This window comes from Acartia tonsa, chromosome 9 (assembly GCF_053477335.1).
Source record: "Acartia tonsa isolate MP-2025a chromosome 9, ASM5347733v1, whole genome shotgun sequence".
NCBI classification, from domain to species: Eukaryota; Metazoa; Arthropoda; class Copepoda; order Calanoida; family Acartiidae; genus Acartia; species Acartia tonsa.
Window position 1 is genome coordinate 8,630,427 of NC_137268.1, and position 26,695 is coordinate 8,657,121.

The following is a 26,695-nucleotide window of genomic DNA, read 5'->3' on the forward strand; positions in this document are numbered from 1 at the left end:
ATTTCTTTGGCAGATGGAAAGAGCCAAGCATGTCCTACGGTTAAAATCTGCTTGGTTGATCGCAACCGGAATTGCCATATTCTGGAGGCGGCGGTAGTGCCCAGCATTGGTACTGAAGAAGGGTTACGTTCTATTGATCCTGCAACCGCCGCCGAGATTTTCGATATGAAGCCTGATAATTTCTCTATGGTTGACGGTAAGATAGACGTTCTTATCGGTCATCTGACACCAGCTATGTTCCCGTGTGCAGATAAAATGGTTGGTGATTCTAGACTGTACAGAAGCTTATTTGGTACAGGTTATCTAGTTGTGTCTGCGGACGGCAGGACTGTTGCTAATCCTGTCGCTTGTAAAGCTACTAAGCTAGAGGTCAGCAAGATGGAGTTCCTTTCCACGGAGAGTCTGGGAATACAGCCGCCATCAATGTGCAGCGGCTGTAAGAACTGCCGCCATTGCGCTGCCATTGCCGCCGGGCAGTCCGCCTTGGACGTGCGCAAGCGGCAGCTGATTGAAGAAGGTTTGACGCTGGATCTTGAGAGCCGTATCTGGACGGCTTCATATCCTTATAAGACGCCGCCAAGTGTGTTGTTTGATAATTCAGAGCAGGCGTACAAGATTTGCCTGCGTGACCGGCAAAGAATGGTCAAAAAAGGCGAATATGATACTTTCTGCCAAGTGTTCAATGAAGCTGTTTCTCGTGGCGTGTATACTAAAGCGTCGCCAGAAGATCTGTCTTATACTGGGCCTGTTTATTATTCGAGCCTGGTATGTGCATATAAAGAAAGTATTTCCACGCCGTTGAGGATATGCGCCAACAGTAGCCTCTGTTGCAAGGGGTTGAGTCTCAACAGTATTATGATGGACGGGCCAGTTCCATTATATTCCCTGATGCATAATCTTATTCGGTTCAGAAGCTACAAGTGTGCGCTTGTGGCTGATATCCAGAAGTTTTATAACAGTTTGTTAGCTACCTATGAAGATTCTCAGCTGAAACGCGTATTTTTTGCTGAAACAGTTGATGGAGAGCCGGAGGTTTACCTCACCAGAACTGTTAATTTTGGTGAAGCCCTCGCCGGCGATATGGCCGTGACCGCCCTCAGACTCACTGGTCGTATTTTTGGTGGAAGATCCCTGCAGGATGTTCATGATGTTTATGGATCTGAGAAGATTAGAGGTTCTGATGTTGTAGCCCATCAAGATGTGTGGAGAGATGTTCAGCAGCCACTCAGATCTGAATTTGTGTTGTATCAAGAACATCATGATATATTGTTTTTGCCTGTCAGAGCCAACCACGGCGCGAAGATCAAAGGTAGAAAGCTGCTGGAGGACCTGGACTTGGAGGATCTCTGGAGAAGTCTACCTGAAACGATAACTAAACGAGAAGTTTGGAGAATAGTACAACAACTATATGACCCGTTGGGTCTAGCAGCACCATTGTTGCTTAAATCCAAGCTGTGTCTACGCTCAGTTTGCATACATGGATGTGACTGGGATGATTCCATACCTGGAGAGTTGAGGTCAGAGTTCGTGAGCAGCCTCCAGGACAGGGCGGCACTTGGAAATGTGTCGTTCAGACGTTCGATGGTTCCTGATAAGCCATTGGGGCTTCCAATGGTAATTGGTTTCTGTGATGCATCAAGCTCAGCCTATGCAGCCATCACCTACCTGAGATGGCCAGTTGCTGGAGGATTTGATGTAGTTTTGTGTTGCGCCAAGTCACGTGTCGCACCAGTTAAGATTGAGTCTATACCAAGGTTGGAAATGCTATCTTGTCTAATCTTGGCAAGGCTTGTGGATACAGTTGTCAGAGCCCTACCATTCAACATCTCTGGCAAAGTATTTTTTAGTGATAGCAGCTGCGCCCTAGCACAATTATCTAGTGACAGTGTTATGCTAAATGTTTTCAACAGTCATCGTGTTTCTGAAATACAACAGTTGATGAGCCCTGAAGATTGGAGATGGGTACCAACCCAATACAACATTGCGGATTTAGCTACGCGAGGTTTGTGTACAATTGAGGATGTACAACCTGGATCTACATACCAGGAAGGTCCAAGCTGGTTGCACCTGGAACAGGACCAGTGGCCCGTTAAAACGGCGGGTGAGGTTAACGCATCTATTCCTGAGAGTGAGCTTAATCCAAAGATGGCGAAGCTCAAGGTAATGTTCACACAAATGGTGGACAATGATTTCTGGAGGTCGCTGGCAAGGAGGACCTACAAGCAGGCAAGAAGGACTGTAGCTGCAGTTCTTAAGGCTGCTAACCTTTTCAAGTTGTTACTTGTTAAGAAACGTGGTGTTGCAACAAATGAGGATGGTGGTAGCAACAATGATAGTTCTAGGTATTATGAGAACTATACTTTCACAAACACTTACTTGGATTCTGTTTGTGACCTGTTTTTGACATCCTTCAACCAAGAGAAGGAGATGACCATGGACGCCGAGGGGAAGTTCGATTCTCTTCAACCATATCATCACAAAGTCCAGGTTTGTTGGCCCATAGTGGGTCACGATGGATGTTTTCCTCTTCGGACATTTACAATACTCAAAATGGCCGCCAGAGGTGATGAAGCTCTTGAGGCCGCAGCTGGAGGCCCAAGGAAAGTTATGAAGGACAGCCCAGGTGTTGTCTTGCTTAGCCGCCACAACAGGTTGGCAAAGCTGATTCTACAACAGTCTCATGATGAGCTGGGCCATGGAGGCCATCGTAAGACTTTGGCGCAGAGCCGAAGATATGCTTGGATCACACATGGCTGCATGGAGGCTATGAAAGTGGTCAAGAATTGTGCTGCATGTTCCATTGAATATGCCAAGCGTTCGAGTCCCGCAATGGCTAATATCCTGCCAGACCGTGTGGAGCCGTCAGTGCCCTTCCAAGAGGTCCATATGGACCTTGCGGGACCCATAGAAGTTGTGAAACCTGGCGTTGGCACCAGGAATACCAAGACAAAGTACAAAGTCTGGTTGTTGATAGTAGCTTGTAGATTTACACAGGCTGTGTTTATTGATGTTTTGACAGATTATTCAACTGAAGCCGTGCTGGTCGGCTTGAGAAAACTTCAGGCGTTTTACAACATGCCAAGAAGAGTTACTACTGATCGTGGTACCAATATGGCTGGTACCTAACGCATTCTAGATGAACTTTTGAAGGATACAAGGATGCATTTTGAATGGCATCTTGTGCCCACAGCTGCACATTCATTCGTTGGCACTGTGGAGAGACAGGTTGGGCTGGTCAAGCGGGTGTTGAACAAAAAGTTGGCCGGAGCTACCGTAACCTTCAATGATTTACTGGTGTTGTGTGCTGAGACAGCTAGAGTGCTGAATTCTAAACCATTGACGTATGCCACTGCAGGAGAAGACGTCAATACCTGGAGAATAATTTCACCTGCTGATTTGCTTGGAGGCAGGACAAATGATGCAATCTGTACGTTTGAAACCGGTTGCAAGGAACCGATTACCAGGAGGTTGGAGAACTTGGAGGAGTTGACCAGGCAGTTCCATCAGGTGTACAAGGAGCAGCTCATGCCAGAGCTGTTGAGGTCCATCAAGTGGCGCCGCAACGAGGTGCTGCTCGAGCCAGGAGATGTGGTGCTTGTTGATGACAGCACAAGTTTGATGAAGAAGTTTAGACTGGGACGAGTTCAAGAAGTGCGCCCAGGTGGAAGGACCGTGGTTGCCAAATACAAATTATCAGACGACGCAGCCGCCACAAGTAACGAGACTTCCGCAAGACGACTGCTCAAGATCAATCTACCCAAAGTTTAGTATAAGTATCGTTCTTGTTTAACTTTGAATTTTATTTTTTCGGTAGATTTATCAGATTTTTTTCGAAAGACAAAAAACGCAATTTTTGATACAATTTCATTTAAACTTTCAAATCGATGCAAGATTTTTTTCATTTGAAATGCAAACTTAAGTTTTTAATACGTTTTCGCAAGTTCTTTCAATGATTAAGTCTTTCCGAGACCTGGGATTTTTTTCGAGGAAAATTTCCTAGGTACCTATGCAGATATAAACATTTTTATCCTTGTTGGATTGAAATTTGATATGATAAGAAATTAACAAAATGAGATTTTTACATCATTTAAATATTTCTTTATGAATTTTATTACAATCACATAAATAATTTAATATTACATGCATATTAAAATTATTACTATTTACCTTTGAACTGATGTACCTAAAGAAAAAATGCAGATTTTTTTCGCGATGAATTAAGTAGATTCTTTGATTTTCGTAGAATTTAGCTTAATAAGACCGCTTTACGACGTACCTAAGCTCTGTTTCCTCGGCCAGGCCCGACGCAAAACGGCAAAACTAAAGCATAAAATATTTTATTTTGATTGATTTACTTTGATTGATGAATTTAAAAGTTTCTTTGAATTATTTCATGATTCTTTTTATTTTGTTTTGAATTAAACATCACTAATTATGTTTGTTTCAGTTGATGCAGCCCTGCGCCAGAAATCCTGTTAGAAATTATGCAGTATCAAAAGTTGTGATGGAAAGTCATAACGTCCAACAGGATAGCTGGAACAAGGCATTTATTATTATTTGATGGATATTGTTAGTTTGTATCTTGAGGGATTCATTCTAACTGAGGCCCAAATTGCCTTTAATTATGACTGTATGAATATGTATATGTTGCTTTCTTCTTAAAACAGAGAGAAATTGAAGATTCAGCATTTTAGAGAAGTTCTTTTCTTACATTGAGCTTTTGTTTTATTTTAGTAAATTTAATTTGCATATTTCCATTGCAATTTTAATTTTACGCAATTTTGATTCACGAAGATTTAAAATTATGAAATTTTAATTTTCCGAAGTTTGATGATTTTTTACAGTCATATTTTATTTAGATTTAAGTATCTATTTTATTAAAACATGTTTAGATTTAAGGATCTTACTTATCTTATCTGAAAAATGTTTAGATGTAAGGTGAATTATTTTCTGTCGGAGAAAAATTCTAATTATTGAGAAGTTTTTATGCAATTTTACTTTTCTTTTCTAGCAAAAAGATTTAGTAGAAGAAATGTTATTATTTAATCTTTCTTTCTTTTGATGAAAAAAGTTTGAGTTGATTATTTAATTATCGATGCGATTTTTAGTATAAAAATCATTTACCTATTTTATTATGTAGGTACCTAATTGAAGTTTAGGTACTAATGATTATTAATTCATGTATTCGCAATTACATGGTCTGTAATTCTAATTTTATTTGAGATTATGAGGCCATGATATAATGAGATGTGTGAGTGGTAAATGTGCAATTCATGAATGTTGAATGCTTTTTCCATTCCCTTATTCCTGTCCTTATGTGGTAGCTGAGGCGGTTTGAGTAGTTGTGGTATTCGTAAGTTTCCATAACAAATTTAGGCCTTATGGCCATGACATTTTATACTCTTGTAATTTATGCGTTATGAGATTGTGATTTTGTGGACACTGTCTGCACGCATGTTGCAAAGATGAGGTATTGTGTTCGATTCCCAGTGAATAGACGGGTGTGTGTCGGTATGTATTTCTTGTATTCCCCGGCAAGTTCGAACCCATTAATCCCTTTTTCCTTACACCAGAATTCCCCAGAGAATGAGTGTGTTACGTGGCATTCCTAACTATCTCCGCGCGTGGCTTGCAAACAAACAAAAGAGACGCGCACTTTTCCTTTGATATTTCCCATGTGAGGAGCTATGTGAATGAAAATAATGTATTGCTTGAATATACATGCGCTCTGATATGTGGAAGATCTCAAATAAGCCTTCCTGCTTAGTTTGACATCATATGTGGTAAGAATTTATCTTTTAATTCTTGAAAATAAGCGTAGAATGGTACAATTTTATGAAGAAATTTAAATCATTAATTTTTCAGCAAATAGACCATTTAACTGCTAAGTTTTGATATACGAACATTTACTTTTATATTGTTGATTATTTTATTTTAAAATTATCAATTTCTGATGCGATTTAATATGAATCGTGCCAATTTTAAGTTTTTTAGAAAATTCATATTTTTTATTAAATTAAAATCACGCAACCTCGATGCTAAAAAATAATAACAATTAATTTTATGTAATTAATTCTTATATTTTTGTTTTAGACTTACTGTTTTCATGGTAATAAATACACATTCGTAAACTTCACTATGTTGGTCATTCGGAGGGCTTCAAGATAAGATTTCGAGAACGGCTAGGCATTGCGTTCCGAAACAAATAGAGTGGACTTTTATAACCACGTTATCTTATTTGTTGGCATAAATAGTTTGGATACTTGTTAATAAAGGGGGGGGGGGTAATGCAACCATCTCGTAATCAATGCGCAAATGGTACTTAGAATCCGAATTTCATTATGAAACTTGACATGAGTAATCCTTGGTAGGTCTAATTTCCTTAAATCGAATAAAAAGATGGAAAAGCTCAGCTGTTTGGGGCTTTTGTTAGGGCAAAATTATCGATAATAATACAAATAAACTTTTTAAAATTTCTAAAACCAGCTGCTTAACAGAGCTAGAACCGACTAAAAACAGCTGTTAGAAGCTATAAAATTAATTTTAATACCAAATAATGTACAAATATTATTCAAAAAGTTGATTCCTACGTAATTACTGTTGGATTTGCCCTGAAAATAGCCAAAAACCGGCTAAACGGCTGAGCTGCCAGCCGTTACTTTTCCAATTTTTTTATTTGATTTAGGGAAAATAGACCTAGCTACTAAGGATGACTCATTCCAAATTTCATCCTGAAATTCGGATTCTAAGTATGCCAATTTTGGACATGCCTTTTCTAGTTTTATTTTTTTAACATGTGATTATTTTCGTGTTTAAGTAAGTATAACATTGGCTTTCATTTTTAACAAGGATGACAACATTCTTAAGAAGCATTGTTGACAATATAAGTAAGTTGTAGAAGAAATAGAAAACAAAAAAATTTATAAAAGTTAACTTAGAGCTAACTTTGAATTATGGACAATTTTCCACGAAAACTAAAATAAAAAGCATAAGATTAAAACCTGTTTTGTTAACCCAGGCCTATTAAATTTTCATTTAATTTGTCTAGAATAAAATAACAAGTTGTATTTTGCAAAAAGTCTAACATCAAACCTTAAAATCAATTAATTTTTGAATAAGAGGTGAATTTCAGAGTAACTCAAAACAAAAAAATATTCTATATTAAAAACAAAATCTGTCAATTATAACGAAAAAAATCCTCAAACATGCAACTTCACTCTTTTTTCATGTATATAGCTTTCTTTTCTTTAATCTTTATATATTATAAATAATCTTCTTCAAGACAATTTAAACAGGGTCTTATATCATTAAGTAAATCTTTAAATCCTTATTACCAATATGTCAATACTGAGAATTAATCCAGGGTTGAAAAGAGATAAGATAGTAGCCAATAAATTGATGTATATCCCAAATGATAATAAAAAATTCCATCTGTAAATTACAATTAGTAGTTTAATTTTTTGGACACTCAACTTAATGAACCAATCAATCAAAACTCAAAAAAGTCCCCAAAGTTGTTAAGCCAACGAACAAGAAAACGTTATTATAAACCTTTGGGGACTAGTGTAATAAACAATGTCCCCTCCCGCCCTGGAATTAATCATCTTATTTTCATGATGAGAAACATCAATATGTTTACATTGAAACTAAAGTATTTTCAATTTACTCCTTTGAAAAATAAATACACACAAGACTGTGTTTATCAAAGTTAAACTATCATAAACTAGGAAAAAGGATATAAAATCTATAGAAAATCTATTTTGCATATGGTATAAATGTCTTCTGTAAAAATGTATCACATTATTATAGCAACAAAACATCAAATTATTATTACTGAACAAGTTTCAGGGATCTAAAGGAATAATACAATGACCGATAAAGGGGGGAGGCGAATATGCCACTTTTTGAAACCAAAAGTAAAACGTGCATGATTTCAGCCCATAAAAGAGTTACAGCTCTAAAATTCTGCACAGCAGTTACTTTTGTGGTGAACAATATGAAACTGTGAAGAAACGGCGGCGGAACCGCCGCTCCCGCCGAATTTTTTTTTGCCTTTTCTCGCCATAATAGACAATTTTCAATCATCTGAGATAAACATTTTTTTCATAAAAATTTCGCTTATATTTTCACTTGACATAAGGAAAATATAAGGAAAATTTTTATGAGAAAAAAAGTTTATCTCAGATGATTGAGAACTGTCTAATTTGGCAAAAAAAATCGGCGGGAAACGGCGGTTTCGCCGCCGTTTCTTCACAGTTTCATTTTGTTCTCCACAAAAGCAACTGATGAGCAGAATTTTAGAGTTATAACTCTTTTATGGGCTGAGATCATGCACGTATTACTTTTGGTTTCAAAAAGTGGCACATCCGCCTCCCCCCTTTATATACATCCCCACTGTTGATACACAAATTACTCCTTCTGTAGATTAAAATATATGGTTAATTAAGTTGAGTGGTCAAAGTTTGACCACTCAAATTAAAGAAGAACTTTGTTTTAAATTTTTCCAAAAGTAAAAATACTGTTTTTTTGTAATACCTGAAAATTATCTGTTTAGAGAAAGTAGCATTCAGAGTGGGTTTAATGTCCGTCCAAAGTAATTTTGTCAATTAAACTTTAGCTGATTTCAGGGGAAAAGTGCATTAACTAGATATCCTTATGTAAAAGTAACAAGATGTCTCTAAGTCTATCTGTCTGCGTGTATCGAAGGATCTTGCTAAACTTATGAACCGTTATGGTTCTCCTTTACAATGTATCTTATCATAGGTACTGGGCACCCCCTCCCGAGAGAAAACACCACTAGAAAAAATGACTCATAAACAACCTAAAATATTTATTTATACTTTTCTTTTTTAAAACTAAAATTTAAGTCTAGTCATATCTTTATTCTACTTAATAAAGTATACAAAGTGTATTTTTGCAATAGATGGGTAAAACCTTGTGCTTAACTTTTCCTTGAGAAATTTTTATACCTCTCCCCTAATCCCTGTTGAAATGAAGTAGGTGTAAGAAATGCGCATGTAGTACACCCAGACAAATATTTTAAATAAAATTGCATGTGCACAGTTTCAATTTACTTTTCCCCCACATTCACTAACATATAACATAGGACATGGAAAACTATTCTAAAACACAAAAGGGGAGAGAAACATTATAGATAGTTTTTAATCAGTATGTTAAAGACATTTAAAATATAAATATTTTTCTAGTATGATAACTTCAATAAACATAATTAGGATTACTTTATTTTTCTAAAATACAACATAGTACAATATTGGTGTTTCTAGGGTAAAATTAAGCTTAAAACTGCTAAAAATAATTGAAGGATCTCTGTGTCAAGCAACCAAGAAATTTTTCATCAAATTATTCTTTTAGTAGGTTGAAGTCTAGGACTACTGGCAAAAGATAATGTTTAACTTACTATGATTTCCAGAAAACCCTATACTGTTCTAGAATATACAATTACACACACATTCCTTTATTTACAACTCTTCTCTCTTTCTTAACCCTTTACAGGCGAATCATGTGCATACCAATATCAATGATATTAAAGGTGAATTAAACAGTGAATTAAGTATAACAGAATATATAAGGGATTGCCATATCAACCCATTACCTAGCTCAAGAATATTAACTTAAACTTGTAGAATGTCAGAACTGAATAAGCATAATATAAATGTATAAATTTTACAAAATTGCATGTAAATTTGTTGCAAAACTGTTCATTACAGGATACTGTTAAATTACATACTTAAATTTTTAAGCTTGATTATAAAGAAGCTTCGATTTTAACAATGTACTATGTTGTCCTAAGAATCAGTATTCCAAAAATCAGAAGAAAAAAATAATAACATAAAAAAAATTAATGTCAACATTGGCATGTTTTAAATGGACATACGTACTTTATGGTAACGATTAGAGTTGCTACGATTCTTAAAACGTAGTTAACTGTTAAAGGAATCTTTAGGCAAAGTTTGAAATTGAAAGGACAACTCTAACGTGTCTAAATTAACGAAAAGAGCTAACCGTTACGGACATACCCTAATTATAGAAAAGCTGTGCTTTTAAAAATATATTTACAAGGCAAATGTTTGAATTAGAATTGAATCCAGTGTGAAATAATTATCCTAATATTAATCAAATAATTGCTTGAAAAGGGTAAAAGCTGTAAAATGCATTCATGCAAATCGTTGAATTTCAGCCGCTCTATAAATCTCCCACTTCCCTTTCTCAATTTGAATAAGAAACCAAGGTCTTAGGGATGGGTGACATGATAATTAGTATACCCCCCCCCCCCCCTTAGATTAAAAACGAAAAATTGACGTATTTCTTTAGTAGCTTAATAACTTTGAGTATAAAAAAATAATTGTCTTCAATTGACATATCCCTGGGAAAAACTATTTGTCACAAAGGTAGGAATAAACATTACGAGGAATAAATTATATCACAAACATTTTTTACAGAAATTCAATTTAGTTTGATGTACCTAAATTTCCTTTTTTTAAAGTTGTACCTAAGTTACCTACCTATCTTAATTTTTAATATGCTTGATATATATATAAATAAGAACAGACAAGCAAATAAATATATGTTTGATCACAACTGAAAATATCACATATCACACTTTACATAGCTAAAATAAGGACAGAAGGACATTTAGAAATATTGAGTAGCTTCGATTTTAACAATGAAGTAGAATAATTTTCATATTAAGTCCTATCTTGTTATACTAATAACTACTGCACGACCCATTTTGTTAAGGGATATAAAGGGATAAGACAATGGCCGATAAATTTATGTACATCTCCAATGATGATACACAAAACTACCCCTTCTGTAGATTACAATTAGTGGTTAAAAATTTTAGACACTCAACTTTTTGAACCAACCGCTCAAAATTCAATGAAAGTCTCCAAAGTTGTAAAGCAGGTGAATAAGGAAACGTTAATATAAAACTTTGGGTACTTGTTTTAATAAACAGCCTAATGTCCCCTCTCTTCCTGCCCATTTTTACAACAAAAACATAGCTCCTTCTTGTTTTAGAATTTAAGTCCCTGTCTGCGCTAGTGCATCCTACACCTCCTTCTTCTTATAAAGAGATTTACATACATTTAAGATAAATTATTCCTAATCATATTCATCCTGGCTATATGCGCATTTTAAATAAAATATATTACAATAACATTACTTTGAAAAAGTTATTGTATTTATTCATTGAAATAACAAGAACAATACATCACACCAAGAACGAAACAAATTTGTCTTCATGGGTTTTATAGTTAGTAGGGTTTGGACACCTTATGCAGTACTCGATTATTTTATCAAAGAAAATAATAAAACAATAATAAAAACACTGTTGATTTTGACTAGCATTATTGTTCATGAAATGTCGCTCTTTAAATTCTCAATACATACTAGATTTTAAGGTTTGTTGTCTAAAGTCTTAGTTCTCTGTTTTATGTAAATCATAGGGCCTGTGATGGTTTAAGGCTATTCCATTTTCAGATTTAAGTCTTGGGATGGTTTTAGGCTATTTTTCAAGCCCTACATGTATGAGGCATAGCCGCCAGTTGAGAAATAAAATAAAGTATCCAGTTACTATGAATTCACAAAGAGCAAGGAAATTAAGCAAGCTGGTGCAGTGGTGTGCTGGGTATTGAATTCAAATACAATTGACCCCGGGGCACTTATTTGATTATTCACAATTTTCAATAACACCGATCCTCCCCCCCCCCCTTCTTCCCAAACCCTACTCTTTAATTTTCACAAATTTCTTCACCCCTGGCCCTTCCCCAAAATTTTAATCTAAGTGTTTAAACATAACAAAATCACAAAAAAATCATTATTGAAACAAAATCTAATGTTTTTTGTATGATATGTTATGTACCAATCAAAAAAAAATTTATTCATTTTTATTTATATCAAATATACATCCCTAATTTCCCCCTATTTATAAAACATTTTGAGAGACTTTTTTTTGTCCTAATCAACTATTTCGCTAATTTACCACGAGATAGTTTGTAGCATTAAACGGCACTAACTACCTAAATCTTGCAATATGCAACTAAGCATGTTTATGACATGACTCAAAATTATTCTTGTAATCACTCTTGAATCATTATCTACAAAATTGTATATTTGATCATTTATTTAACACTAGCGGCCACGCCCCTAGAAGCCTCTAGAGGCACGTAAATTGTTTTCTTTTCAATCTATAATAAGATTAGCTTATACCAAAACTATTCTATTTTTGGCAATTTCTCTTGGAAGGGTGGTGGTATCCTCCCTTAAAGTAGCTATAAACCTTCCCAGGACCTAAGAGAAGCTAAATTGTAAAGGAGAACTATATCGGTAGCGAGATCCTTCGGTACACACAGACAAACAGAGATCCTGTTACTTTATTTTAGAGTACATTATTGTTACACAAGTACCTATAGATCTATTAAATCTTGTACATTAAAAAAAAACATATTATTTGTAAAAAGACATACCTATATGATATAGGTATGTCAGTTCACATATATTTTCCAGTTTAAAATATGACCATAATTTCCTTTGCTTTAAAAATTAAAGAAACCCATATTTACTCAAACTAAATCTTCAAAAATAACTGCAAAACCGCACCTTAAAATCTGCCAAAAAATTCCAACGACAGTCCACTTAAAACCCTCAAACATTTACAAAAAATTATCTAAAATTACTTGGATATGGGAAAAATTTTCTAAATCAGCAACTTGTATTAGCTAAATAGAAAATTTTAAGCTAATTAAATAGAAAAATCTTATCTAAAGTATTTTGATCTTTTTATAGGATAAAACAAACATCAAAATGCAAGTACGTAGATTCCTTTCTCCTTATTTGAGCTTTCTATGAAACTATTACTTGTATTACCCATATGAAGTGCATATATGTACATATTTGTATATGGGAAGTGGTTTTCTTTCTCCTTATTAGGCACTGTCAACTCTCAGCTTACATGATTACAAAAACTCAACACTTATAATATGAACATTTTAATTCGTCCATAACTCATATAGTGAACCTATTAATCAAGGATAACTTTACAAAAATATATCACAGCAACAAAATTTTTTCAGATTTGAAAAGCAGTGTGTATCAAATTATAAATATTAATGATATAATGAGTGTTATGTTGAATAAAATGTACAAATCTTTATTGCTTGTGTTAGCTTTTCTAAAACCAATGGTCTTAAACGTAGAGAGGCTTAGTTAAAATTTTAAAACAGACATTTAGATTTCTTATAAGCATAATTCAATTTTAAAAGTTTCATCTTTTCAAATATAGCTTCTTTTAAAAGACGTGTATTTTAAGACAATCGATAGACAATTAAAATACTGATTCATAATAACTGAGCTAGGTATCCTTTTTGAGAGAGAATGCAAAACTTTTCAACAACTTAGAGGACTTTTATTGAATTTCCATTGCTTAGTACATTAAGTTGAGTGTCCAAACGTTTCAACCATTAATTGTAAACTTCAGAAGGAGAAAATTTGTGTATCATAAAGGATGTTCATCAATTTAGCTGCCATTGTCTTATCCCTTTAGATCCCTGGTTTTTCAATTATGTTATTTTGAAAAAAATCTAATTTGATAGCATTCCGGAAATGATCAAATGAAATGTATTTATTTCTAAACAAATTGTATGTTGATATGTATAAATAATTGTATATTGAAATGATAGCATATCTATAAATATAATAAAGTACCTAGTAATATAAATACCTTATCACTTTATTATTAATCCTTTGCATTGTGTTATTGTTTGATTATTATTGACATTGTATTATTTTCATTATCAAGTAGAAAAAATACTTTTACAGTTGTACCTTGAAACTTGTGGAGTTTAACAGACAAAATATATATTACATGAGACAATGACCCTAGAGGCCTCTGAAGAAAATGAAGTAGTTAATTCCTCACTTTTAAGTTTTGTTTTATAATGTTAAGTACAGAAAATATTTTATTTGGGGAGGGCGATTTCTCCTAGGAGGGTGGCGGTACCCTCCCCAAAAACTAGCTATAAACTTTCTCTGAAACTAGAAGAAGCTTGACTGTAAAAAAGATCTATTTTGGTTCAGCATTTGTGAGATCTTTCGCTGCAGAAAGACGAATCCTATTACTTTTTTACAAGGATTAACTTTTATAATTATCAAAATTCTCATCTGACTTTTTTCAGACTTTAAATTAACTTTTTAGATAGAAAAATATGTGGGTTATAGAAACTTTATTTCCCTAATTTTTTATCATAAGTGAATTCAAAGTGATTCAAAAGTTATCAAAAGTTGAGAATTTTTATTTTGACTCTTAATGAATATCAACCATTATTTAGTTTAGTCATAAAAAAAGGTTCATCAAAAATTATATGCTGTAATTTTATTTTTCTGGCTATAATAATTTATTTTTTCTATTTAATATACTTGTATCAGATAACTTTGCCTTTAAGAGAAAAAGTGTGTTAAGAAGACTATAAGGAATATAAGCCTCAATTAGGCTTTCCAAATTTCTAGCTTACTACTAATTCTATGTATATATATGTAGATAGGGAAACTCAGGGGGGAAGGGACATTGGGCTGTTTAATACACTAGTCCCCAAAGTCTTAGGTATAATAATGTTTTCTAATTTGTTGGCTTAACAACCTTAGAGGATTATAATGAATTTTGATTTATTGGTTCATTTAGTTTAGTGTCCAAACATTTCAACCACTTTTTGTAATCTACAGAAAGGTAATTTTGTGTGTTATTATAAGGGATGTACTGCAAGTTATCGGCCATTGTCTTATCCCCTTAGATCTCTGGGAGTACTGAACAAGAAGTAGTGAAAAATTATCCCCCATTAATTATCCTAAGGTCACAAATTTTCTTTTCAAATTACTAAGATTTTAAAATTATGTAGACTTGACAAAATATTTACAATTTAAATGATGAAATAAATAAGATTTATATTTGCAAAATGCACAATATCTATTTAAATGAATTTAAGTGCAAACATTAATCAAATGAAGATTTATTTGCAAACAAAAATATGATAATGTATAAAAATGAATCTAATGACTAAAATCTGTTTATTAATTGTATTTTCTGAAGAAAAGGCAAGGGTGGGGGGTATATAACTACTCCAATGTAAAACAGTAAGTAAATAAACTGAAAAGGGTTAAAGCCAAAATTGGATGACTCCCTTTAAAAAAATCCATACAATCCAAAAATTCTTTCCTACAAGAAAATATAGAATTCCTGTGTTTTTAACTATAGGAATGTTTAAATGTTGTGTTCTCTTAAATAAATAATCTTTTTTTTTAAGGGTGATACTATTTTCTGTGTTATGTATATAGTATTTTTCTATTTGAATGAATTAGAAAATCTTAATGGGATTTTTCTCCAAAAGACTCTTTATGGTTTCAAATAAATGTATTTAAGGAAAAAAGGTAGTTTATTTATTTGCACCAAATTAATTTTTTTTAACTATTGAATATTTTTTGTCTTTGAATTTTTGTAAGTCATCCTGAACTAGGCTTATGCTAGTTAAATGCTGCAGATGAAAGCTTTATAATTAGTGCTGTTTTTTTCTTCAGACATGCGGGGTTTAATTCAGCAAATTATTGTTTTAAAATTTTAATAATAAAACATTAATAACTAAAGTTTAATAATCTAGGTAATTTTAAACTCTTATATCGCTGTGAACTTTATAAGAATGGATTAGTTATTTCTCGCATCGTATTATAAACGTCTTTCCGCGGATATAGAAAGTACAAATATGAGATTAAAACTAGTTTTTTTTATCCCCGAGGTGCCGGAGGCACCAGCTAAAAAAACTGGTTTTAATATTATGATTGTACATTTCTATATTCGTAGAAAGCTGGATATAATACGATGCTAGACATAGTTTTTTCGTATGGATGAGAACCGGTTCCTATCCACCGGATTCGAATGAATACGAGAAATATTATTACTTGATTCGGACACCATTTATTCATGTTTAGTAATAAAGTGAAACTTGCAGCAGGCTAAAATAGCGATTATCTCCCCCTTTCCTCCATCCCGTCCCCTTCTACTAGATGAACGAGCTGACCAATAAGCAAGCTAAATTGACAATTTTTCCCCTATCATAATATCCACTTATTATTCTGCATCAATTTTTGTAAGGCAGACAAGAATTTTTATTCCTTTAAATTGGGGAAAGATTGAAGCTCCATTAACCTATCCCTGTATTTAAAATGTTGAGATTTTAGTTATTAATTTTTGTAAAGCAAAATCTGTACCTCTTTGCTAAAATATTTTTGCAAGATTATTCCCCTAGCTCAACAGGCCCTTCGGTTAAATAATTTAAAACTAAAACACTACCTTTCAAATATTGAAATTTTGCACATTTTTTTTTTTCTCCACAAATATTAAATATTTTATTATACAGTGAATTAAGGCTGTAAAAAGTTAAAGTATTTTTATTGCCTCGCTTTGCTTTAGAAAATTTATTATTTGCATTAATTTTAAAATCATAAAATAAACTTACATATTTCAATACCCAATTTTGAAACAGGATTTTTGTTTACTTAAAAACTGAAATAATATTTTAATCAACTTAAGTTGATATCATAAAATGATAAACACACATTTTTAATCAAATCAATCATGTTAGTCTACAAATAAAGTAGCGGAGCTACATAATTAATTTTCTCTTATTAATGCGAAACCGATTAATATCCGGTGGATTACAACCGGTTCTCATCCATACGAAAAAACTAGGTCCAGCATCGTATAATATCCAGTTTTCTATGAAAATAAAAATATAAACATAAGATAAAAATCATTTTAAAAGCCCGAGCCTTCGGCATATCGAGACTAAAAAACTGGTGTTAATCTTATAATTGTAAACTTTATATCTTCAGAAAGCTGTTTATAATACGATGCGAGAAATGACTATTATTTTCTTGATATATTAGCTCGTAAATGGCCAAAATGTTAATGGTAAGCCACCTTGTTAAGGACCTAAATCACCTTGTTAATGTATTATTCTTGTTGTATAGCTAGTATATTATAGGGTGTATTCTGCTAATCTGATTGTCATTCTTACCAAATATTAAATGGATTGCACATCAAGTCAAAACTATGAATGAAAAAAAGAGTTTCATTTTTACTAATGTTAGAAATAACATCTTTTTTTGCCATAATATCCTTTTTCTAATACCTAACACTTTCTCTTAACTTAACTTTGATCATTTTTTTCAAGAAAGAAATTCATTTAGTTTGTTAAACCTCCCACTACAGTGTATATCCAATTACATAAAGTAGTAAGGTTTTTTTTTGTCTGTAGCTTAGGATTTCAATCACTACTGAACCGATTGAGTTCTTCATTTTATTGAAGCTTCTTATAGGTCTTTTTATAAGTTTAGTTTTAAACTACTTTTCTTCGAATATAAATCTCCTAGAGGCTAGGAGCGCAGTAGGTAATGGTTTCACATAATGATAAAAAATATATTTGTTTGGTAAATTCATAATACTTTCCATTCCTGCACGCGTATCCCTTTGAATCATACATGTAACCTCCCTTGCCATACAAACAAAAATTAGCACGGTTCGCAGCCACAATAGGAAAGGGTTTCGCAACACAGGGGAAAGGTTAAAACCAGGAATTGAGGGACAATTAATATCAGCAAAAACTAATTTGTATATTTTAACAGGACGGATTTATATAAATATTTACAATTTTTTAAGTTTAAAAGGGGGATATTCATGCAAAAATACTCTTCAATTAGGGTTTATATCTTGCCGTATGTTTGCTGCTGTTGACTTCCTTGTCTATTGGTGTATTTAAAAAAGAATTGTAAATTATTTACAACTATCGGCTGTGCCCTAGCATTTCGAGGCACTGTATTTAAAGGGGTGAGTATATAATATAAGTAACAACCTGAAAATATCCAAAGACTTTCATCTACAAATTTGAATAGGATTAAACTATTCTTGGACCTATGTGAAGCTTTTCTTAAGTGGGGAACTCAATCGGTTGAGTATTTTGAAATGTTAAGCTTCAAACAAACAAAACCTTACTAATAGATAACACCCAAATATAACTTCAATGTTGTTTTTAAATCAAATATTTTGTTACAGATGAACATTATTGACCTAGTCCCCAACTTTTATAACTGTTACCAATTCTTATATCCATGGTTAACGCACTAAAGCTCTAATCCACGTTTTATTACCAAGAAGGTCAATTTACAAAGAGAAGATATAAAATTCATTTTGCAAGTTTTAAAGGATAGAAAAATATTCATAAGCTTCATTATGTTTTTTTTTATAAAGGTAATTTATTCATGTAAGATAGATTTTTTTTGTGTTAAGCAAAATATCTCTAAAATGACAGACACATTGAAGTAGTCTCACAATATGGTTTAAGGCTATTTTTAAATTCTATTTTAGAACTTTAAAAGCCAATAAATAAATAAAAATAAATTCAAGTAAATATAGTTAGATTACATCTTAATTATACAAAATCAATAGGTATATAAAAAATAACAAAAATATACAGGTCGTGTAAAAAATAAAATCTAAAAATAATTATCTAATTAAATTTGAAAATTTACCAGCAATTAAATATGGTAGGGTGGCTAAAGCCGCTGTTAAACATAAAATTATCATGTTCAAGCTTTTTTTCACTGCCCTTTTATCACTTTAATAATCACATGCACGTGATTCGGACACTTGAAAATCACACTTTGTAGACTGATTTATTTGTACGTTCACATGTGTAGTTATCAATATATCACTTAATTTAAGTCACTATTTATTTAAAATATATATGTTAATTAGCATTATCTTAACATCTGTTTGTCAAATGTGTATTTAAATATCAATCACTGGCTAATCAGATAAGTAATAACATTATAACAGAGTTATAATCACATGTTATCTGGCCATACTCCTCTCTAGCAGAATCTATTTCTCAAACTATTTAAATATTTCATTCCCCCTCTGTGTAAAGGTTGTCCAACTTTGAGAGACTTCTTTCCCTCACATCCAAACACAGATTTTTCATTCAAATAGTCAAAAAAATTAATATATTTTGTATATTATTCAAAAAGAAAATTTATTATGCAAACTTAAGCTCAGACACCCCAAAATGTCTGTTATTATTAGTTTAAAATTTATTTTACCCAAATTAAATCCACTATTTTTTGTGACATATTTTAATAGAAAACCATAAAAAAAAACTTAACCTATAGGTTTCATTATTCAAAGTAGTTAGAGCAAGGACGTTTAAGCTCTTTTTTTTTTTGGGGGGGGGGGGGGGTGGTAATTGCCCCTTTACCCATGAAGGGGAAAGAGTGTGTATTTTTCTCTGCTCTACATGGCACTATAAGGCAAAATACCAAATTTTTACTTGATCTAAATGGGGAGAAATATTTTTTAAATGCTCTACTTAACTGGTGATTTTCAAACTAGGGATAAACAGCTCCAAAGTTAGCCTCCCTAACTCTCTCTTATTCTCTCTTTCTCTCCGTGTTCGCAGATTTTACATTATTGCCACTCCTTTGCCTTCCAATATAGTAAAGTATACAAACCAGTTCCGGTGAATTTCAAACCAACAACTTTTTTCATATTTATATCATTTATAGCTGACTTTGTCTGAAAAATGTATTTTTCGGCTCAAAATCATATATTAGGATCAGAATTTTAAAAGAAAAAAAGATTAGATGACTTCAGAACAGAGAAAAAATTCCGTTTTGGTAAGATTTAGAACTCTACACACATACATACGGGATAGAAAGAGAGAAAAGGTAGAGATATTTAATAAATCAGAATATAGGGAGAGAAAGAAGGGCGAGATGTAGAGAGAGAGAGAGAGAGAGCGATAGCTATGTGTATGTGTGTGACATCACAAGTACCTGACTTAAACCACGGACTAAACGAGACGGAACAAATATGCAAGTGGGCAATTCTGCTGTACTGTTCCGCCACCAAATACCAATTGTTGCTCAAATCTGCCGCACAGTCACGCCTAAACAAGTAAATATTAAGTATGTATTGTTAGGAATAATTGAATTGAATATGGTTTATATAAGTTTCTGGTCTACTGCCCTACTAAATAGCGTGCTAAATGGTATTTATTTACAACATTTCTATAAACTAATCAAGCGAAGCAATTTAGATTTATTTCATTTAGCATTTTTGCTTTATATATTTCGGACTTTTACAAATATTTTAACTAATTTAAAAAATTGCTTTACTGAAACTTACCTTAACAGCATTAGGTGATACTTGACTGAAATAAATTAAGGGGGGGGGGGTTGTATGTACCCTCCTCCATAATAGTTGCAAAACTTCCCAGGACCCAAGAGAAGCTACACTGTTCAGCGGTTAGCAAGATCCTTTGAGTCAGAAAGAGATCCTTAAATTTATCTCTAGAAATAGATAGATAGAGATAGATATGTATTTCAACACAAGCATACAAAATAATAATAATAAAATTATTACACATATTCACATATTTTATGCATAGTTTGGTACTTTCATAACCTGGGTTGGCCGTTGCATAAGCTGAAAATACCAGTTTAGGACAAACATATTCAAATAAATTTTAAAAGGTTTCTAGCTACATCGAATTTAAATAGATAATTATATTGGATATATACATACATATAACATATAAATAGATAAATAAATAGTATGGTATTAGCAAATAAGGAGAAAACTGAAGGTGATTTCGACCAAAGATCATAGCGAGGACATAACCACCCCCTCAAATTATTTTGGATCATACAGAAAATAAAAGGTTTTTCTCGTGTCAGTGTTTTCAAAATAAATGGAGAATTCTGTGGTCGCTACACACTTTAGGGGTAAGCACCAACTTATCTCCTTTATTATGAAAAACTAGGGTTGGCAATCCATCAAATTTTTTGACCGGATTCGGATTCTTACAAAAATCCGCCCAAAAATGAACGGATTAATCCGTGGATTCCAGATTCTAGCAATGTTTAAAAGGCCTTTTTAAAAATAAATAAATTAAATCTTATCGGGTACTGGGAATACTCTAAAGCTGCGTTTTTTCATATTTTCACAGTAGCTTTTCTCTTTGATTCATTGATATATTCTGCCTCAGTATAAACGAAGTCTTATAGAAGATTTTGCCATTTTGGGTGCATTTCAGACTTTGAGATGGTGTAATTTTAGCATCAGGCGGGTGTATGCCTTAGGGGGGTGTAAACAGACATTTAGAAGATGTATGGGATAGGAAAAAAATAAAGTTGTGCAGAGGGAGGCCTCTAGGGGCGTGACCGCTACTAGTATATAATAGCGGACACACATTTAAAATCACGAAGAGACTCCACTCTTTTTAGACAGGATATTTTCTGTTCATCAATTTTAGGAAATTAAAAACTTCTTGCATGTATTTAAAATATTTCTGTTTCATACAGATTCAATTTAATTCACATTAAAATATTCAAATTAAAATGAATATATATTAATATAATCCAAATTAAAAAGCACGACCCTTTCACAGTCATATGTTTTTTAGTAGCGAAGCTACTCTATAATGCGAAATGTCCATCCGCCTGACATCAAAGTTTAGAGGACCATGTGATTTTCTTGGATGCTGTTCAAGATGTAAGGTTGAGTTTTTTTTTGTGAAGATTCCCATACTAATTGGTATTCAATATATAAGGGGGGGGGGGGGGGGTAATGCAACCATCTCGTAATCAACGCGCAAATAGCACTTAGAATTAGAATTTTGGCGGCTCCAGCTACCAGCTCCACAACACTGGATTTAATTTCTATATGAAATATTCGATTTGCTCGACTAAATCATTACAAATGATAAAACGTAGAAATTTTCCCAAGGAAATAATGGACAATGGCAAAGTTAGTTTAAAAGCAGATGCAAACTTATAAATATATATTTGTGTAAATCAATTTTCTCGTATTCATTCGAATCCGGTGGATAGGAACCGGTTCTCATCCATACGAAAAAAAACTATGTATAGCATCGTATTATAACCAGCTTTCTACAAATATAAAATGTACAATCATACGATTAAAACCAGTTTTTTTACACCGTGCCTTCGGCACCTAGGGGCTAAAAAAAACTAGTTTTAATCTTATATTTGTACATTCTATATCCGCGGAAAGCTGTTTATAATACGATGCGAGAAATAACAATACTAATATTTTAGATGCAAGGAAAAGTCGTCATCTCTTGTTTTCGAACTAAAAGACATCATTTAAAATCAGAAATTACAGCAATTGAATGGACATAAAAAAGGGGGGTTATGCAACCATCTCGTTATCAATGCGCAAATGGCACTTAGAATCTGAATTTCAGGATGAAATTTAATATGAGTAATCCTTGTTATAGGTCTATTTTCCCTAAATCGAATAAAAAGTTGGAAAAGTAACGGCTGGCTGCTCAGCCGTTAAGCCGTTTTTTTTGGCTATTTTCATGGCAAATCCATCATTAATTACAGATTAATCAACTTTTTGAATGATTTTATTATTTGGTATAATAATGATACTCTTGGCATTTTATAGCTTCTGTCAGCTTTTTTAGTCGGCTATAGCTGTTAAAAAGCTGGTACTAGAAATTTATTGGTCTTATTATCGATAATTTAGCCCTAAAAACGCCCAAAAAACGTCAAAACGACTGAGCTGGCAGCCGTTAGCCTTTACTTTTCCAATTTTTTATTCGATATAGGGAAATAGACCTACCAAGGAATAGGATTACTCATACCAAATTTCATCCTAAAATTCGGATTCTAAGTGCCATTTGCGCATTGTTAACGAGATGGTTGCATTACCCCCCCCCCCCCTTTTACTTAAATGTTACACCATAGCAGCGGTCTAAAATAACGCTACTCCCCTCCTTATGAATATGGATGAATGAACTGACCATTAAATGTGTTTTATATTAGCAACCTAAATTTACGACAATCTTCCCTTGTCAATATATCCAAGTTTATTCAATATCCATTTACAACGAAATTTCGATTTTAATGGAATTTATTGAAAGCCCATCTTCTTATGATTTGTTCGAAATAAAATTAAATATTTTGAAGGGGGTCTTTATTCTAAGAAACAGACTACCTAACATCTTCTCTGAAAATTGTACAAGTTCAGTAAATCCTTCGGTACAAACAAACATCCTATTACTTTATTATAAAGATATATATAAGGTGCAAGAAACTTATATTTGCTTGTTATTCCATTTAAGTATAAGAACAGAGGGAGGAGCTATATGTAACTCTACCTTTGATTATCAGAAAATAGCGTCGGAAATATTAACACAGCCAAGTCGCTACTAAAGAGCAGAAAGCAATTGTCTAGAAGGCGAAAAAAGTCGTGAGCAGGTAGTTTTCTTGGTTATCCATAACTACTTATACATTTATTGTTATTCCAGCACTAAATACGATCGCATATTTATCCTTGTCTGATGAAATCAAAACTAGTTTTTCTTTACCTTTTTCCATTTTGTCTGAAAATCTTAACGATCATTTAAAAAAAATTATATTAATAATAATAATAAATAACATAGTTTCTCTAATATTTTATTATCTAATTTTACCGTAACTAAGTGTACATTACAATACAAGGGGGCCTAGCAGAAAGATTGTTGAAATGAAACAGTCACGCAACCTCCCCGGCTAGACCCCTATCACAGATCTGTATTTCAAAGTTGTATCAAAAAATCCTCCAATTTTAACCATATGGAATTGTCATAGAAAAGTTCATACAGAAGTTTTATTTCTCATGATAAAATTAGAGACTTTTTGACGACTTTTTTATTATTCATTTCATCATTTATGAATTGAATTTTTAAGGAAATTAGGCAAATAGCTAACTGTCATTACAATCATATTTTCCAGCTAACTATTTTTATATATTTAATACATAGAAACAGGCAGTTTTACTCCTTTGTGTTGATTTAGGATAATTAAAACAAAATCTGTGTTATGCTCATGATTTAAAAAAAAATATTTTATCAAGAATTTGCGACAAATCAAATTCAAGAGCTGTCTATTAAGATTTTATTTTAATTGTAATATTTTTTAAAAAAATTGCTTGTATGTTGGTGGAAAAAGTTAACTTTTGGTTCAAATTGGTCCAAAAAAGTTGTAAAATTGGTGATTGATATACAATATTTTATCATACAAAAAATTTAGAGTAAAAGCCTGCTTAGAAAAATTAAAAACTTGAGATTTTTTTCTTGAAAAACTATAAATTAGAGAACACATAAGATTGATATACAAAGTATAAAGGATGGCAATAATAAGCAATAGTTTAGGTTTGGTTCAATATTTTAGTTAACATTTTTAAACGCCTAGTCATGGGTGTAATTATTATGGTGCTTTGTTTGAAAAAGAATAATTAAAACAAAGCAAGAATGAAACGAAATTAGATTACAAAAATAAAAAGACAAAATTGTAAAAATAGAAAAAAGTACGTTTGAGCAACAGAAACTAAGGATTGAGTATGTTATAACTTAAAATTGACAATAAGAATAACCATTTTTTTTTTGGGGGGGGGGGAGAAGGATAGCTAATATTTATTAATGTATCAAGTTAAAAGGGAGAGAAGATTATTGTAGAAATAAAGTAAAACAAGGTATGAATAACACCTGGAATATCACTGAAAGATAAAACACATAAATAGCTTTCTATGGAAAACAATTAAAATCATTATTAAATTTAAAACTCCAAAAAGCATAAAATATTAAAAATCTCATTTGAAAAGTCCTTTTTTTGAATGTATACAAGGAACTTTGTTTACTTTCAATACGAAATCTCTACTTATAATACCCTCCCCTTCTATTTTTAAGCTTTTAATTCCAAATCAAATTAATTTGCAAATTAAAGTAATTTAATTTAATGTCAATCCTATAGAAAACAAGGAGGAATATGTTATCCAAAGAACTTTTTAGCCTCAAATTTTCCGCTAGTCAAAAGATGACTTTTGACTGGCGAAAAAGCATTAGACAAAATATCCCTCCAAGTATAAATATCACTGGTCCAAAAATATATTTTTCATGGTCAAATATTTTAAGTTAATTAAATTAGTTTATAAAAATTTATGATCATAGTAAAGAAAATGGGATGAGCAAAACAATGACAAAATTATCAGAAAAATTAGTCTAGTTAAATTAACATAATAAAGGAATAAATAATAAAAAAAAACTTCGCAATAAATTTCAAACATGCCAATAATTGAACAATTCGCCAAATGGATAGTAGATAAAAATTAGGTATTTTATGAAGGGGGTTTTCTTGATTTTAAACTGATGTTTTACTTTAATGAGTCCTTATAAAATTATATAATAAAGCTTCAGATCTATTTAGTTCTCTTATGTGTAAAAAATAAAACACGGCATTTAAAATTACATTATCAATCAATCAATAAATAAATTTATCACTTGCAGAGCATTTAGCTGTCGTCAAAATTATATCATTCAGTACAAAGTACAGTTGTCAAATGTTCTCAACCTTTTAACAGCTCTTTCATTACATTACATTTCTCTCATGGTATTATCTTCTTTAAAGAGCCAAGGTTGTGTCTTCATAATAGCATAATCAATTAATCTACATATTAATATAATGATGCATTGTAACTTTATAAAATATTTAATATTAAAAAAATGACTTTTTTTGACACAAATAAAAATTGTTTACTAAAAGTGTTTGTTTTGTGTGTACAGTTTTTTTTATACTGTTAGATTATGGACAGGTTGTATCTAAACAGCTGAACTTGAACCGTACACATGTACTGTAGTACATTTCACAGCTTCTTTATGACAGGTGTATCTTGTATTCATTATTATGGTAGAATTTCTCGTAGGGGGGCTTTTTATTATCTCTCTCTCATGTTCAATTGCTAGAGGAAGACTGTAGTATAGTTTCAAATTTAGGCTTCTAGTAGGCAAAATTTTGTTCCTATGTTATCTCAAATGTGGTAAATTTAGTAGTGCTGTTGTTTTGCATTGTCTTTGCTTCTTTTTGGTGGATTTTTGTTTAAAAATCTTTGACAGCTTTCCTTGTTTTCATCTACCATTGAGTATCATTTAATTTTTTAACAGGCTAACAAAATTCCACACGAACCAGATTAAATATTGATTAAATGAGATAAGATAAAAATGATGATTTTTCTTCCAGCATGGATGTATGTTGTCCTTGTTATTCCGAGGACCGTTTAAAGAATGTGTGTTGTAGAGCGTAGTAGGGGGTGATCCTGGTTTTTGGATCATAGTCCAGCATTCGCAAGATCAGATCTTTAAACCTGAAAAATAGAAAATAATTTTAATTAAGTAGACTAAGAAGTCTTAATTGCAAGATTAATTTTATAATTGAACTGTTAATTTGAAATTAAGCTTGTTGTTATTATTTTTATTTGACAAAACAAAGGTTTAATTTGATATCAAAAAGTAATAAAAATCACTGGACAAGATGGCGAAGTCGCCCAAGCTCCTGAGGCCTGCTATATTTTGAATAAAAATCACGAAACCTTCCCATGTATTTATTAAGGAAAGGACAATTTTTTCAATCCTATTATATAAAAGCAAAAGAATGTGTGAATCTTTCTGTCTTTAGGTTTCTAATCGACCGCAGATATGGTCCTCTTTTTAGTTAAGCTTCATGTAAGTCATTTTTAATCTGTCTTTGGGGACGAACAGACAGACATAACTAAGTTATGAAGTAGGTG

General features: G+C 32.3%; 2 protein-coding genes across 2 annotated transcripts in view; both read right to left on the reverse strand.

Annotated features, from left to right (window-relative positions):
- The window catches only part of LOC145328154 (uncharacterized), a 138,097-nt gene extending 118,087 nt beyond the window's left edge, over nt 1–20,010 (reverse strand). The window contains exon 1 of the mRNA XM_080171737.1: nt 19,897–20,010. The gene's annotated coding sequence lies outside the window, so the exon portion shown is untranslated. The remainder of the gene's footprint in view (nt 1–19,896) is intronic.
- Nucleotides 20,011–23,534: 3,524 nt separating this feature from the next.
- Nucleotides 23,535–26,695, reverse strand: part of LOC145328155 (serine/threonine-protein kinase minibrain-like) — a 48,319-nt gene continuing 45,158 nt past the window's right edge. Inside the window, exon 10 of the mRNA XM_080171738.1 lies at nt 23,535–26,272. Coding sequence (XP_080027864.1) covers nt 26,170–26,272 — 103 coding nt within the window. The 3' untranslated portion in view covers nt 23,535–26,169. The remainder of the gene's footprint in view (nt 26,273–26,695) is intronic.